The sequence below is a fragment of the Gobio gobio genome, assembly GCF_949357685.1.
Source record: "Gobio gobio genome assembly, chromosome: 3".
NCBI lineage: Eukaryota > Metazoa > Chordata > Actinopteri > Cypriniformes > Gobionidae > Gobio > Gobio gobio.
Window position 1 is genome coordinate 32,284,693 of NC_137099.1, and position 18,088 is coordinate 32,302,780.

Sequence of the window (18,088 nt, forward strand, 5' to 3'; positions counted from 1 at the left end):
GGCCTCGTTGACATGACAGCCACGACAGAGATCCTTAGCAAAGACCACAAGAACCAGACAGGTCCTCGGCACAGATGGCTATGACCAGCTTCTTCTCCATACTGGTGTGAATAATCCAATCTTGAAGCAAAAGGAACTGGATGAATATTTGAATACTACCAATCCTGATCTGAATCATAATCACACCATGTTCGTTTGTTGGCTAGAGGAGAACTGGCCCCCAGACTGAGCTTGGTTCCTCACAAAGTTTTTTTCTCGATTCAGTCACCTGATGGAGTTAAGGTTCCTTGCCACTGTCGCCTCTGGCTTGCTTAGTTGGGGTAACACTTAAAACTGATTTCTCAACCGCACGGTAGACCTTACTTTGAGTGTGAAAAAATTGATGAGACAAAAATCTTCTACAGCTCTATTGCTCCACCCCCCTGTCTGCTTTTGGCATGGATAGATGGGACTGTAGTAACTGAGACAAATCAGACATACAGTGAGGAAAATAAGTATTTGAACACCCTGCTATTTTGCAAGTTCTCCCACTTAGAAATCATGGAGGGGTCTGAAATTGTCATCGTAGGTGCATGTCCACTGTGAGAGACATAATCTAAAAAAAAAATCCAGAAATCACAATGTATGATTTTTTAACTATTTATTTGTATGATACAGCTGCAAATAAGTATTTGAACACCTGAGAAAATCAATGTTAATATTTGGTACAGTAGCCTTTGTTTGCAATTACAGAGGTCAAACGTTTCCTGTAGTTTTTCACCAGGTTTGCACACACTGCAGGAGGGATTTTGGCCCACTCCTCCACACAGATCATCTCTAGATCAGTCAGGTTTCTGGCCTGTCGCTGAGAAACACGGAGTTTGAGCTCCCTCCAAAGATTCTCTATTGGGTTTAGGTCTGGAGACTGGCTAGGCCACGCCAGAACCTTGATATGCTTCTTACAGAGCCACTCCTTGGTTATCCTGGCTGTGTGCTTCGGGTCATTGTCATGTTGGAAGACCCAGCCTCGACCCATCTTCAATGCTCTAACTGAGGGAACGAGGTTGTTCCCCAAAATCCCGCAATACATGGCCCCGGTCATCCTCTCCTTAATACAGTGCAGTCGCCCTGTCCCATGTGCAGAAAAACACCCCCAAAGCATGATGCTACCACCCCCATGCTTCACAGTAGGGATGGTGTTCTTGGGATGGTACTCATCATTCTTCTTCCTCCAAACACGTTTAGTGGAATTATGACAAAAAAGTAGGGGTGCACGATATATCGATTTAATATCGTTATCGCGATATCACGTTGCCCGATATTATATCGTAAGTCTCGCGATAATTATGCGATATTTCGTTTATGACAAAATGAGACGCGTTTCACTGTACAGTATACACATTCTTTATCGGATCTATTTTTTTAAAAACCGGGTCCCTCCTACTCGCTCCAAAGCTAACCGTCACTCTCTCACTTCTCCCTCCCTCTACACACACACACACACACACACACACACACACACACACACACACACACTTGTCGGGCCGGCTCGATGCACACACCACCGCACAACAAAACGAAGAGAAAGAAAAGAAAGGACCTAAAGAGAGAGCGAAGGGAGCAAGTGGAGCAAAAGAAAGAACACAAAAGTAAGAAAATGAGTGTTGCTCAGGGAGAAGATGAAATGGTTAAGAACCACCACAAGCCTATTTTTATTTCTCTCCGTTTTAAATATTTCTCTCAGTTTATTTCGGCTCTGTTTGAGTCTCAGTCTACGCGCTGATATGACCAGATATCCGATCACTATGCACAAGTTAGGGGTGTTTAGCCACGCTTGCAATGCTGGTGTCAGAGAGTTATACTCACGGAACACTATAGTTATTCACAATCATGAAAGTTCATTATTTGAATGCGTTTTAAAGCATTAAACATTTCATTCGCGTGCTCATGCACTGTTTTAACATGCGCTGAGCTCGCGCACTAAAAGCCTGTCAAACACGTGATTACTGGACTAAGTAGTCTTATTGCGCTAATACTGTCAAATACACACATGGTTAACATAAACACAGTCAGTTATGTCTAAAGTGAAAGTAAAATCGCGTGTCTGTGTATTAGATGTGTAGAGGTTTTACATTGACAGAAGCGCAGCCTTTAGTGAACACGCTGTCGCTTGTCCTTAAAGGGACAGTTCACCTCTAAAACAATGTCATTATTTACTCATCTAATGTTGTTCAAACCTGTATTAATTTCTTCTGTTGAACACAGACAGTTGAATACCAGACAGTTGATGGTAGCCATTGACATTCATATTATTATTTCCTACAATGGGGACCAGCAACTGTTGGTTTCCAACATTCTTTAAAATATATTTTATGTCCAACAGAAGAAATAACTTTATTCAGGTTTAAAACAACTTGAGCGCCAGTAATTGATGACAGAATTTTAATTTTTGAGTGAACTCTCTCTTTAATTTTACATTTATTCATACACTTTCATGCTGTACTGCTCTGAGCTGCCACTGTAAATCTTTATATATATTTATTTTATATTATACTATACACTAGGAATGCGTACAAGGTTATTTTTTAAGTAAAGTTTTAAGTAAGGGTTTTCCAAGTCTTTTAAGTAAAATTCAAAAAGAGTATTGCAATAAAAACAAAAAATAATAATAAAAATAATAATAACTCTTGCTGTTCCTGTCGGCTAAGAATAGAATAGAAAAAAACTGATGTGACAAGCCATCAGAACCGAACCAAAAACTTGGTTAAAAACCGAGGTATGTATTGAACCGTGGACTAACTGTATTGTTGCATCCCTACTGTACAACCAGATATGATTATTATTTATTTATTCATGTTGTACCAGTCCAATATGACTGTCAGTTGAAAACCTTTAAACCTTGTGTTGTAAGAATTTGTTTTATTTGTTATGAATCTATTTTGATGCGTTTTCTGTAACTTTTGTAATTTTACATAGGCTTAAAAATATCGAAATTAATATCGATATCGCAATATTCATTATCGATATCGCAATATCACATTTTTGTGAATATCGTGCACCCCTACAACAAAGTTATATTTTGGTCTCATCTGACCACATGACTTTCTCCCATGACTCCTCTGGATCATCCAAATGGCCATTGGCAAACTTAAGATGGGCCTGGACATGTGCTGGTTTAAGCAGGGGAACCTTCCGTGCCATGCATGATTTCAAACCATGACGTCTTAGTGTATTACCAACAGTAACCTTGGAAACGGTGGTCCCAGCTCTTTTCAGGTCATTGACCAGCTCCTCCCGTGTAGTTCTGGGCTGATTTCTCACCTTTCTTAGGATCATTGAGACACTGTTGGAGCCCCAGTCCGAGGGAGATTGACAGGCATGTTTAGCTTCTTCCATTTTCTAATGATTGCTCCAACAGTGGACCTTTTTTCACCAAGCTGCTTGGGAATTTCCCCGTAGCCCTTTCCAGCCTTGTGGAGGTGTACAATTTAGTTTCTAGTGTCTTTGGACAGCTCTTTGGTCTTGGCCATGTTAGTAGTTGGATTCTTACTGATTGTATGGGGTGGACAGGTGTCTTTATGCAGCTAATGACCTCAATTTAGGATAATAAATGGAGTGGAGGTGGACATTTTAAAGGCAGACTAACAGGTCTTTGAGGGTCAGAGTTCTAGCTGATAGACAGGTGTTCAAATACTTATTTGCAGCTGTATCATAAGAGTAGAAGTAGGCTAGGAGATAAGCCTACAAAGACAATTGCCAGGTACCATTTGTGGAAGGGAAAGATGATGACATTAGCATGTCATTGAGGACAGACTGATTCCATCACCATTTGGCCATTTGTTCACTCCAGTGACAAAGTGTGAATGACCACAGACTCAAACTCATCAAACTGGTTTTGCCACGTGGTCTGAAGCCACCAAAACATTGATTTCTTACAAAAAATGGACAAAATGTTGAAAATCTTCACCATTTCCTTTAACAGAACTTGATATACTTAATGAGTGCTGTTTGTATACAAGCAAAACATACAACATATCTAGTAAGGTATACATGAATGCATATTGTATGACAGAACCAACGGTTAATGTAACCTTACCTATACTGTGTTTGGTGTCTAAGAAGTTGTAATTTAAAGATCTGAATGATCGTATATATGATATATAGATACCTGTGCCATATAGTAGTGTTACAAGAATCTTTAATAGTTTCTTAATCGGCCTCTATGCAAAATGAGTAAGCTGAAACAAAGAACTATAAAGTCTCTAACAGAGGAATCTGTTATCTCCATCTGTATCCATTTCCATCTGACCAAGGTATGTGTGACCCGTGTGTGTTTGTGTTAGAGGAGTTTTGTTTGTGATTTGGTTAATAAAGTTTGTGCACAATACATCTCTGGTTCTGACTCCCTGCTGCAAAAAATTGTCACTTAAATGATTGATTTTGTTACATGCTCTAAGCACTGTAAATGCTAAGGAAGAATAATTTTTTCTGTTGCCAGGAAAATTATCCTTCTCTTAGAACTAAATTAATAATCAATACTGAGTGTTCACTGGATGAATTGATCGATTGATTGTAATGTTTATGTAGCTACATCAAGTTAATCTCATTAACTAGTTCATATATTCATAATTAATCATAATGAATAATCATAATGAGTTATGAATAATTATTAATATTTCACATTTTGAGCTAAATTACCTACAGGACTTTTCAGTTTTCAGGTGACAGCATCATTTTTTTACACTTCAGTCGGTCACACAAAAGAATGAAGTTGCTGATCATCAAATAATAGGGTCAAACATGATATCAGTTAAGTAGGGAATCAAACCATAATGTTGTAGTTAGTAGGGTGGAGTCTAAACAATAAAAATATGGCAAAATATAAGAGAAACACAAAAACTCCTGTTTACCATAATTTTCCAAAAGTATGCTTGAACGTACTGTTGATATGTCTGTAAATGGATAAAACAGCCAGATAGTAGGACAGACTGAAGTGTGACAATAGGGCCTTCTGCGAGTGGATTATGAGGATGTCCATTGGGATATAAATTTTTTTTCATCAAGCAGACATAGTAAAAAAAAAAGAATTTAAAATACAATTTCAAAAATGTTACTCACACATACACTGATCAGGCATAGCATTATGACCACTGACAGGTGAAATTAATAACTGATTATCTCTCCATCACGTCACCTGTTAGTGGGTGGGATATATTAGGCAGCAAGTGAACATTTTGTCCTCAAAGTTGATGTGTTAGAAGCAGGAAAAATGGGCATATGTAGCAAGCATAAGGATTTGAGCGAGTTTGACAGGGCCAAGTTGTGATGGCGACGACTGGGTCAGAGCATCTCCAAAACTACAGCTCTTGATGGGTGTTCCCGGTCTGCAGTGGTCAGTATCTATCAAAAGTGGTCCAAGGAAGGAACAGTGGTGAACCAGCAACAGGGTCATGGACGGCCAAGGCTCATTGATGCACGTGGGGAGCAAAGACTGCGATCAAACAGACGAGCTACTGTAGATCAAATTGCACAAGAAGTTAATGCTGGTTCTGATAGAAAGGTTTCAAAATAAACAGTGCATTGCAGTTTGTTGAGTATGGGGCTGCATAGCCGCAAAGCAGTCAGGGTGCCCATGCTGACCCCTGTCCAACAGTGAGCATCAAAACTGGAGCAATGGAACAAGGTCGCCTGGTCTGATGAATCACATTTTCTGTTACGTGGATGGCCGGTCATCTGTGGGATGTGCTGAACAAACAAGTCCAATCCATAGAGGCACAACCTCGCAACTTACAGGACTTAAAGGATCTGCTGCTAACATCTTGGTGCCAGATACCACAGCACATCTTCAAAGGTCTAGTGGAGTCCATGCCTCGACGGGTCAGCAAAAGGGGACCAACAGAATATTAGGAGTGGTCATAGTGTTATGTCTGATCGGTGTATATATAGTACAATAAATGTATCCTGTACTAACATTGTTACAAGTTTCATTCAACATTCAAAAAAACTCATAAACTACTGTAAATGTAAAGCAAGATTTACCATAAAATGACATCTCAACCATATGGTGGAGTTTTATATATTTTAGTTAAAAACAAAAATGTTGACAAAAAACAGCCTGGGGTAAATTTTTATATGTTCAATAATTGTTTTCAATGTCTTCTTCTAGGGGTGAGAGTTCAACAATATTATTGATCTGACTTTACTGATGCTGTTGTATGAGAACTGAACTGAGCTGAGCTGGACTATGACACGTATATATTTTTTTTTTCAGAACTCCTTTACAGTTGAAATTAACTAATTTAATAATTGATGAGCTTTACAACAGAACTGAATCAACACTGAACTGAAATGCTTCATTTTCATGTTACCACTGTAAAGCTGCTTTGAAACAATCTGTATTGTATGAAGCTCTATATAAATGAAGGTGACTACTTTATTATTAGGCATTATATGGATGTACTTGTTGGATGTACTTGGATGTACCACTTGTTTACTTGATAACTGCAATTACTTTCCATATAACAGGAACTGCTTCAAGGAAATGCTCGGAGAAACACATTATTTCAGTGTAAGACATACTTGTCTTCATGTTCGTAAATGTTGAGACCAAGAGCATCCACTCCCAGCCAGAGCTCTGTTCCCTTCTTATTTTTGATCTCAAAGTAGTTTACTCCATACATCTCCAGATCCTGAGCGATCTTCAGATACTCCATCATAGAATCCTCTCTGTAAACACATATTCAGATAAACAAATAACAAACTGCTACATGCTGAGAACATAAATACTGGCATTAACCACTGTGAAGTGCACTGTGAGTAGCTGGGGAAAACATCAGTGACCAGAGCGTGCTCTTTGTGTTATAAACTATATATTATGTGTACTCTGTATTTTTGTACATGTGTTTGTGTCAAGCCAGAAAATGGTAATTACCTGAGCATACCCCTGTGTTCCTCGTGCCATGTCTGAATCCTGTCCTCCCACTGTTCTTTAGTCAGTTTATGTTGTTCCAAAACTCTACATAAAAATAACATCCACAACAGACACAATGAATCAGTCTGGCATCACCGTAAGGGTTCAGACAAATAGGCTAAATAATCATAAATATTGTGCTACAATATTATACAAACTGTCACTGTACACACAAAAAAGGACACCTACAGATTTTTTAAGTTCGTGAAGGTAGAGCAGGGCTCCAGACAAAAACAAACACATTATTTTTGTAAGTGCCACATAAGAATAAACATGTTTAACACTTAATTTCAGTCATCCGGTCATGCGTTTATGTCTGCCCTCTTTTTACAGCATCAACATTTTCATCTTGTGGATGTCCTGGGAACTAAGGTTCAATTAAAGTGGGAATTTAATGGCTTTTCCAAATTGAGAACTATATAGTCACAAAGAATTGTTCTTTACACAGAATCTGAGCCAGTGTCACGGATCATAATTATTTCAGCATAACTTGGCCATTGAGTAGTTTGGCCTCCTCCTCAATACATCCTATAAATACCCTCTTTCGCACTGGGTAGTTCTAGGAACTTAGTAATAGGAAGTAGTCACCAGGGTGGTTCCTCGAGACCGTACGTCGGAACTGACCGGCGAATTGGGGATCACTTCGGGAGACCAATCTACTTTGAGTGTAAACTAAACGAGCCAATGGACATAGGCATGCGGTATGCACATCCAATGCTCCGCTCTGCCCTGCCATGTGGGTATAAATAAGGAAGTGGATGCACCGCATCTGTGTTTTTCCGCTGAGGAGCCAAGCTTAGTAACCTGGCCGTACAGCGGAGGTACAGTAATTCGTCGGTCAGTTCCGACGTACATCTCTGTTCCCTCTTTCAGGAACGAGGGTTACATATGTAACTGAGACGTTTCCTTTCAGTTGGTCACGTTCAACATATGTCGGAACTGACAGACGAATTGGGGATATCCACCAACACATCTCAGTTGCTGGCCTGCACAGCCCTCCTGGTCCCTCCTGCCTGAGCCTCCTGGTCCGCTCCCGTCTGTTGGAGTGGAAGTCAGGGCTCTAAGCAGAGAAGGTCAGTCACTGCTGTTCCGCAAGACCCACTCAGTGTGACTATTGGATAACGCTGGGATAGCACGCCCTCTAGCGAAAGGAACGCTGTGGAAGCCACATCCTGCTCGTAGAAAGGTGAAATGTGGACATTACACATATGGACTAGCCAAGCAGGGTAGTACAACCTATGGACAATAGAGACATAGGCTAGTCGAACAGGGTAGCCATACCTTGGAAGGATACACATATGGGAATACTGCAGGGATCAATACATATCGACACTCAGCCTAACACAGGTTCCACAAGGCAAACGAGTATAGACCTGGCATAGGATGCTACGCTACATCTGACTGCCGGGGTTGACGGAGGAACTCAATAGGGTTAGCCATTTCTAGGGAACTCTACTTGAGCAAAAGATGCACGTATCCGGCCCAGCGGGCAGGAGTGGTGTTGCAAGCCGACACTGTAAAAAATGCTCTTTCTAGGGCTGGTCCGAATACCATTTTATGAGCTTCGAAGCTTTGGTAGTAATCAACATCGAATAAGCTTCAGAGGGAAGGAGCTGAACATCCTTCTCTCTAATAAAGGCTGGAATCTGGAGAAGCGGCGCGCCTCACGCGGGCATGCTCCGCGAACTGGCAATGAATAGTGATACAAAACACACAGATCTGTTACGTCCCAGTTTTGATATATTATAGTAGCTAGTAAAAATAATTCTGTTCAGTTATAGAACAGACTAAGAGCCCCTATTTCTGCCTCTGGGGCCGGGTTTCGGACCAAATTTTCACGTCATACCTCAAACGCAGGCTTTTCCCTTCATTTTATATTTTAGACATTCAAAAGAAACAATGTGTTAAAAGAAACAATGAGGTGTACAGTGCTGGTGGAAACAACATGAGACCATGACACCACGACTGTCAAGATGGCTCGCACAGTGTTTAGAGTAGGCTATTGCCGCAAATGAGTAAAGCAAGCCAACATCCAAACTGCCGAACGTCTTAGATGCTCAAAAACACAATCATATTCATTAAAACGAATGAGACTAATGCTCTTACAGTGGTTAGGTCACTTGTTCTGATATTGCGGTCTTTGATCTTGAAAAGAGCTGATGAATATAATGCAGCTCATATCTGTTGCTTTCGTTGACGTGAACTCCGTTAAATGTGCATATAGCGCAAGAATTATAGATCGGATTTATATTAATTTTGCGGAGAGGTGTAAGTTAAGACAACCTGCCTATTTTTTTTTTTACATTTTTTTAACACGTTTCCTCAAAAAAAAAAAAACTTATTATAAGCAAGACAAGTTAAGTGTTGTTTTAAGAGTATAAATGGATCAAACATGTGTTGTTAACTTACTCAGTCCGCTTGGTCGTTACTTTAAAAAACAAAAACTTTAATTTAACAATCCAAAAAATGCTTTAAACATTTTTCTAAATTAACTTAATAAAGAAACGAAAAAAAATATAACTACTTTGACATTAAAAACAAAACTGAACTATTTTAATGGCTGCAACGATGTGTAATAGGGAGGAATGTTTACTCCAAAAAAAAAAAGGTTCTATATGGCACTAAAATAAAAAAAACTAATTAAATAAATAAATAAATAAAAAAACAGGTCACTTCACTTTACTTGTTTCATTTGCGCCGTTGCGAGCAGCATCAGCCTCAGCTTGTCAAAAATGCCTTTTTACTGTGGTGGTGGTGGTGATGATAGTAGGCTAAATGTTTAAACCAACATTTTTGTGATGCTTGAAGTGTTTTATATTTATGGATTTTATAATAAGTAAGACAAGTCCAGTGTTGATTTGAGAGGCTAAATTGAAACATGCGGTTAACTCACTGTCAGCCGCTGACCGCTTGGTCATTACTTTAAAAAAAAACCATAAACTTTAATTTAACAAAAAAATGCTTTAAACATTTTTCTAAATTAACTTAATAAAGAAACTAAACAAAATATAACTACTTTGACATTAAAAACAAAACTGAACTATTTTAATGGCTGCAACGATGTGTAGGCCTAATAGGGAGGATAAAAATAAATAAAAAACAATCACGGGACTAGGGCCGATAGTTTTGGTTAGCTGTCGGACACGGCCGGGCTAGGGCCTAGATTTGAGGCCTGTGCCCGTGTAGTTAAGACTAACTACAATTAAAAAACTGAACGTGCCACTTGAGCCAAACTAACGGGCGTCTCAGCACATTAGCAGCAGCAGTCAGATAATTTTCTTCACGAGAGCGAGGAGCTAAATTACAAGATGATCGCGGAATATTTGGTTTCAAAGCGATGTAAAAGCGCCTATTTAAGGGAGTTTGTCACTGTACTGTTTTGTTGCTATGTTTTTCATTAAGAATAATAGCTAATGAACCCACAATTCAAGCAACCCGCGCCTGAATTGGCAAACCGAAAGTAAACGCGGCGCAGGGAAAAAAGTATTGCATTTTATAGTGATTTTATAGTGTAAACATATGCAAGCGCGAATGAGAGCCGTTTTGAGCGGGATGCCAGGTGTTCGCGAAAAATAAACAACAACGAATATTCGAATCACAAATTTGAAATCGAATACCAACCCATCGAACGAATATTCTGATCCAGCCCTACTTGTTTCCAGTCCAAATATATAAAAATTCTTAAATCAAGCATTTACTAGATAGGTAAAATAAGATATATTGTTTTCTTGCTTTCTGGGGGAAAAAATCTAAATGAAGTGAGTTTTTGCTTAAAACAAGCACAATTATCTGCCAATGGGGTAAGAAAAATAATCTTATTTCTGTTTGGGACAGAAAAAAGATTTCAATCAGAAACAAGATTATTTTTCTTACCCCATTGACAGATAATTTTGCTTGTTTTAAGCAAAAACTCACTTCATTTTGACCTTATTTTCAAGAAAACAAGAAAAAAATATCTTATGTCATTTTACTTATATAGCAAATGCATTTTGATTTAAGAATTTTTAGACATTTGGACTAGAAACAAGACAAAAATACAAAGTAAGAAGAGCATTTTTTGCAGTATAGAACTGGTCCCTCGCGTTACTGACCACTCGGGGTGAGTACACAGGAGAATACTGGCTCTACACGAAGGCTATAGAATCTAGCGAATGTGTTGAGTGTCGCCCAGCCCAGAGCTCTGCATATATTTGTCAGCGAGGTGCCTTAAACCAGCGCCCAGGAGGAAGCAACATTTCTGGTTGAGTGTGCTCGCAAGCCGAATGGTCATGGCACATCTTGGGTTGCTCAGCCGTAAAATACTTGACTCTTTCAAAATTCCCTATGAATAAATTAATTCATTAATTTGAGATAAATAGACCTGTTTCCCTTATACAGAGTCTCTTACAACAGGTTTTATTAACTAAAATCACAAACACAACTAAACTAACATAAACGCACACACACACAAATCACACATACTGTACATAGGTAAGATGGAAAGTGACAGAATGAAAAAACATTAGAACAGAGGAATGAAGCTATGGAAAAAGAGTCATTAATCATGAAGAGAACCATCAGCTTGTTATTTTCAAAGCACCTCATTAGGAGGATTTTACTGCTTATCCTAACCCTCTGATTAGTTAAAATAGGTGATACTTGCATTGCCACGGCAGTTGAAGCAGTTTCCTAAAGTTCCTGATTTGATGGTTCTGTGAGTCGATAGTTGCAATCGATTTCTTCTGCGTTGACTGAAGATATGATGAACTTGCATGATTAGTTTCGACTCCATCATGGTCAAGGAAGTTGCACATGGCTTGAGGTGTTGGACCTGCTGGCCCGCGACCGTGTGGTTGGACCGGGTTTCCGTCCCACACACACGAAAACAAGGAGAGGCAGGAAGAGCGCTGATGGTTTCATAGGGCAGTGACGGTGAAGTTACAATTTCCGTCCGAGTTGGAATGAGGAAATTTCAGTCTGACTTTGTTGGAAGAGTCCTCTCTCCTGGGCGGAAAGTGAAGACATACCAGGCTGTGGTTTAGGCCTGCCGGCACCCATGGGCCCCTGTGGGGTCCCCCCATGCCCATCAACCAGGCAGGAGCAGCAGTAGAAATAAGAAGAGTGAGATCTGTACAGAGGGGGCCTTTTAAACCTCTGAAAATGGCCTCTCCTCCTAGGGATCAGTAAGCCAATCATACTTAGGCTTTCGGATGGAAAGTTTTACGATTCTTTGTCTCAAGCAGATCATTTGCATATGTAACTGTAGTGGTTGCTGATGAATAAACTATTATAGATTCTTGTGGTACTAATATGTTGCACAGGTATCAACATATTATATCCACAATCATTCAGATATTCAAAGTACAACTCCGTAGACACCAAACAAGGTATATCTAAGATGACATTAACTGCAGGTTCTATCATAAAACATGCAAAAAAACAAAATACCATATGAAAAAAACACTACATGAGATAGTACTAACAATACACACAATGTTCAGGGGTGTATGTTCATTTATAGAACAGTTCTTCTATAAATTAATGCAGGAAAGTCTGTTTAAGGGTTATGGGTTTTCCTATAGCCCTTGTTTGTCACATTCTTTCAAGCCATAAACCAAGTCTTATCTGATGGTAGCCCTGGTAAATGAGACCTTTCCTGCTTTATTGGCTCTTTTGGGGGAAGGTTCGTTACTAAGCATAAATCATTTAAAGCATTTACAGCAACAAGTAATTATGTGTCTGATTTGTCTCAGTCGTTACAGCAGTCAGAAGTACTGTCTTCAACGACAGCTTCAACTCAACATGTGGCAGGAGCGTAGACCACCTTGTCTGTTGATCTACGCAATGGTCGCAGTGATGTCTGTACGGACCAGTCACCATGTGACAAGCAGACTGAGGGGCAGCCCATGAGTGACTCTGGTAGCACGTCGGGGCAAGCTCTTGATTCCCACAGCCTGCTTCTGAACTGCGGAGGACTGGGCACTGTCCTTGACAGTGTCGCCGAAAAGGCCACATTGTGAGATGGGAGCTTCGAGAAACCGCACTTTGACGACATCTCGCAATCTGCAAAGATTTAACCTTCTGCTGGCCGAGGGCCTGCGCTGTGACTTTAATCACGGTAGTCACAGTGCACAGTTCCTGCATCAACCCGGCTCAGAACTACCCTCCTGCATTTTGAGTGCTTTGGCCTTCCGTAGACTTGCAGGACAGAGGTGGCCTGCCAGTGGCATTGCCGCCCCACCATTGAGGGTAGTGAGAGAAGAAAAAAACGTATGCAGATTTTGGCACTTTTGGCATTCCATATTGGTGCCAACATGCTTTCATACTGCCAAGTTTCTTCATTCCCAGAGCATAACAGCCCTCTCTCAGATGCAGCGTTCAAGTCAAGTCAAGTCAAGTCACCTTTATTTATATAGCGCTTTTTACAATGCAGATTGTTTCAAAGCAGCTTCACAGTGTTAAACAGGAAAATAATGCAACAGAATTTGAATCGGCTGTACAGACCTTACTTGTTAAAAAAAAGATGGCATCCACCCTTCCTTGGATGGTGCCGCTCTTCTATCTAGTAATTTGACTGGCTTAACCGACCTTAACCGTCTCACGTCAAAGAAGTCAGATAAATCCCAGCACATAGGGAGTCTTTCACCTAAATATTATCACATAGAGACTGTGTCTGCTCCCTGAATTAGTAAATACAAAAATCTCTCAAACCCATTTAAGGGAATTTTTTTTATTGATGTTCAACAAATAAAAAAGAGATATAACACAGATGATCGAATGATAAAGCTCAGGCTGCTGAATATTCGATCCCTTTCCTCAAAAGCGCTTATTGTTAACGATATGATTACAGATCATAACCTAGATGTGCTGTGTTTGACAGAAACCTGGCTAAAACCTGACGATTACATAACTTTAAATGAGTTCACCCCCCAAGATTACTGTTATAAACACGAGCCGCGTCTGAAAGGCAAAGGGGGAGGTGTTGCTGTAATTTATAGTAATATCTTCAGTATTACTCAGAAGTCTAGTTTAAAATGTAATTCCTTTGAAGTTTTGGTGCTTTACGTAAAGTTATGTAGTAGGGGTGTCGAAATTAATCGTTTCTTCGATGCATCGCGATGCAGACGAGGACGATTCGGTATCGGTTCAGTAATAGACCATAACCGATTCTAATGTACTGATTCTTTTCTGACGTCATTTGTCATGTACGTGCGTTGTCGCGGTAGCATACAATGGCAGAGGGAGGCGAGATGCGAGTGAGAGTAATTAAAATGCTCCAACTACTTTAAAAGCAGACATCTGGGCATATTTCGGCTTTTATGAACAACCCTGGTAAGCATGACCTGGAGAACACACGCGCTGTGTGTAAATCAAAGCTATCTGATGTATCAAAACAATTTAATTTACACTTGGGCACATAAATCTATCTCCGCAAAACGAATATAAATCTGATCTACATTTCCTGCACTATATGCAGATTTATTGGAGTTCACTTCACCGAAAACAACAGATATGAGCTGCATTTTATTGAACACCAATGAGCCGCGCGTTCTCCTATTTCTCCAATAGAAATCAAAGACCGCAATAGGAGAGCGCGCGGCAACAGCACTGGTCAGATCATTCAGTTTCTTTACTTTTAATGAATATGATTGTATAAGCACCTGCAACTTTACTTTCGGTAGTTTGTGCGCTAGCTTGACGAAGAGATACGCAGCTGCTCGTCTGTGGCGATGTGTGCTTCAGTAGCGCCGTCATATCTGGCTATGTCATATATAACACGCTCACACATAAAAATGTTTAGCATTGTTGCGAGTAGTAAAATTTACATATGTGGTTTCAACAACCAGATGCATTTAGACTGTAGTTTTGACTGTATTGAGCGCAGACCACCTCCTGAAGTGGCTTTTAGTATTTTGTGTATTTGTTCTAAACGCTCCTGTTGTCTTCTGTGCTCAGACTTGAGTTTTGTTTGATACATTCAAGAAGCGTGTTTTCTTTGAGCTGGTAAAATTAAAGGTTCAGTTCATATATCTGACTGACAAAATTGTATACATGAGGATCCAGTGCATCGTCAATGCATTGTGATGCATCGTGATATCGAATTGGACTGAATCGATGGCATGATAATCGTTATCAAACCGTGAGACCAGTGTAGGTTCACACCCCTATTATGTAGTGTAAATTATAAATCCTGTATGACATTTGTGCTGGCTACTGTATACAGGCCCCAAGGGCACCATACAGACTTTATCAAATAATATGGGTGATTTTCAATCAGAGTTAGTACTGGCTGCAGATAAAGTAATAATTGTTGGTGATTTTAATATCCATGTAGATAATGAAAAAGATGCATTGGGATTGGCATTTAGAGACATTCTAAACTCTATTGGGTGAGTTTTGACCCACTCATCGCTGTAATCATACTTTAAGCTTAATATTGTCACATGGAATAAATGTTAATACTAGGGATGCCACAATTCTCAATATAATATTGAACCGTTCGGTACGGCATTCACGGTTCAATACGCGCTTGTGAATTGCGGTTTTTCCGGTTTTGCATTTAATTAATTATTTTTCTTCAAATTCTATGATTTGCCTCCATCCCACTACTGAACAACGCGACATACATTCACATCACACGTTAGTGGTAGAGTTATACTCACGGAACACTATAGTTATTCACAATCACGAAAGTTCATTATTTGCATCCGTTTTAAAGCCTTCATTCGCGTGCATTTGCACTGTTATAACATGCGCTTCTCCGAGCGCACGCACTAAAAGCCTGTCAAACACGTGATTACTGGACTAAGTAGTCTTACTGCGCTAATACTGTCAAATACACACAAGGTTAACATAAACACAGTCGGTTATGTCTAAAGTGAAAGTAAAATCAGCGTGTCTGTATATTAGATGCACGCAGGTCTTAAATTGACAATACCGCAGCCTATAGTGAACACGCTGTCCTTAAAGGGACAGTTCACCTCTAAAATTATGTCATTATTTACTCACTCTAATGTTGTTCCAAACCTGTATTAATTTCTCGATGACAGAATTTTCATTTTTGAGTGAACTATCCCTTTAATGTTAATACAACAACAAAAGACAAAGAGAAAATCACTCACTGCTCTTGACTGAAGAACTTTAATACAGTAGCTTTAATAAGAATCAATGTATATTTTATAGTGAAGTCTATGTAGTGTTTTATTTTTACATTTATTCATTAAATTTCATACTGCTGTACAGCTCTGAGCTGCCAGTGTAAATCTTTATATACTTTATATAAATATATATTTATTTTATTTTATACAATACACTAGGAATGTGTACAAGGGTTTTTTTTAAGTAAAGTTTTAAGTTTAAGTAGGGTTATTCAATTCTTTTAAGTAAAATAAAGAAAGAGTATTGTAATAAACAAATATACTTTTTTTCTCCTTAACATCTTGCTGTTCCTGTCACCTAAGAATAGAATAGCAAAAAACGTTTCGGTTACTAACGTAACCTCGGTTCCCTAAGATGAGGGAACGAGTATTGCGTTTTGCTAAAACGCTATGGGGGAATTCCTTTCCTCGAGATATTGAAGCAAATTTTTATCCAAAAATACCTTTTATACGCAGTGCAGCTGCACAACTCTCAGCAGGAAGCAGCTGCGTGCTGATTGGCTGTGCCGTTGCAACTGCAGCAACCTATAGCGAGACCTTGGGGCGGGACGGACCAATCAGGTCCTTCCAAACTCCCGCCACAAGGGGCAACATAATTTGCATAGCCTAGGGTATATAAGACCCACTCTCGCAAGGTTAGTCAGGTTAATCGACTGAAGCGACTCCTGAGCAAGTGAGCAAGCACGGCAAGCAAAACGCAATACTCGTTCCCTCATCTTAGGGAACCGAGGTTACGTTAGTAACCGAAACGTTCCCTTACGAGAGTACTCTCGTATTGCGTTTTGCTAAAACGCTATGGGGGACCAATGCAAAACGCCGTGCTTGCTTAACGGCTCTAAAGCCGACGACACCAAACCCAGGCCAACCTAGGTGGGCCTGTAGTATGATATCAATAATTCAGAATGGGCCAGACCTGAGTCGGGCCCTCATGAGAATGAACACGATATTCGTGCAATAAGTATAGACCGGACATAATCGGGTCAGGAATAAAGAGTGGCCAGACACTTCGGGCCGTAAGGAATATGCTTATGACTTATACAATATTAAACCCAGGCCGGACTTATCGAGCCTCAAGGGGTTAATCTGTTCATACAGCAAGAAGCCCAGCTTGTAAAGCCGGAACATCTAAATTATAGAATCTGATAAAAGTGGACGGGGAGGCCCAGCCTGCCGCCGCACAGATATCATTCAGAGAAATGCCAGTAGACCAAGCCCACGAAGAGGCCATGCCTCTAGTAGAATGGGCTTTAATGCCCAAAGGGCAGCCGAGATCTTTAGACTCATAGGCCAGTGAGATAGCATCCACTATCCACCGTGACAGGGTCTGCTTTGTAACCGCGCACCCTCGGGTGCGTCCGCCAAAGCATACAAAGAGCTGTTCAGTTTGCCTGTAAACAGCGGAACGCTCTATGTATATTCTCAGCGCTCTGACAGGACAGAGCAAATTAGCATCTATTTCATCTGACTGTGATGAAAGTGCCGAAAGTGAAATAACCTGTGCTCTGAACGGAGTTGAAAGCACTTTAGGTACATATCCATGTCTTGGTTTGAGGACGACTTTGGAGTCGTTTGGCCCAAATTCCAGACACGAGGCGCTCACAGAGAGCGCGTGCAGATCACCCACTCGCTTAACTGATGCAATCGCTAGCAGAAAAGCGGTCTTTAGTGACAGGAGCTTTAAGCTCACAGAATGCAGAGGCTCAAATGCAGAGCTCTTCATGGCATCTAGGACCGTGGACAGGTCCCATATAGGGACTGAAGGGGGACGAGGTGGGTGAAGCCTTCTAGCCCCTTTAAGGAAGCGAACAATGAGATCGCTCTTTCCTAGTGACAGTCCGTTCACTTTAATGTGATACGCTGCTATAGCAGCCACATAAACTTTGAGCGTGGAGGGGGAACGACCCGCGTCCAGAAGCTCTTGTAAAAATGTAAGCACCTCTGACACTGCACAATCATGTGGGGTCAGACTTCGCGCTTTACACCAGTCTGAAAAGACTGACCA

At 40.3% G+C, this 18,088-nt stretch overlaps 1 protein-coding gene across 1 annotated transcript in view; it reads right to left on the reverse strand.

Annotated features, from left to right (window-relative positions):
• Nucleotides 1–18,088, reverse strand: part of LOC307123967 (radixin) — a 267,415-nt gene that overhangs the window by 105,229 nt on the left and 144,098 nt on the right. The window contains exons 7-8 of the mRNA XM_079812852.1: nucleotides 6,911–6,994; nucleotides 6,559–6,705 (exon numbers count right to left, since the gene is read on the reverse strand). Of these exons, the coding sequence (XP_079668978.1) occupies nucleotides 6,559–6,705; nucleotides 6,911–6,994 (231 nt within the window). The remainder of the gene's footprint in view (nucleotides 1–6,558; nucleotides 6,706–6,910; nucleotides 6,995–18,088) is intronic.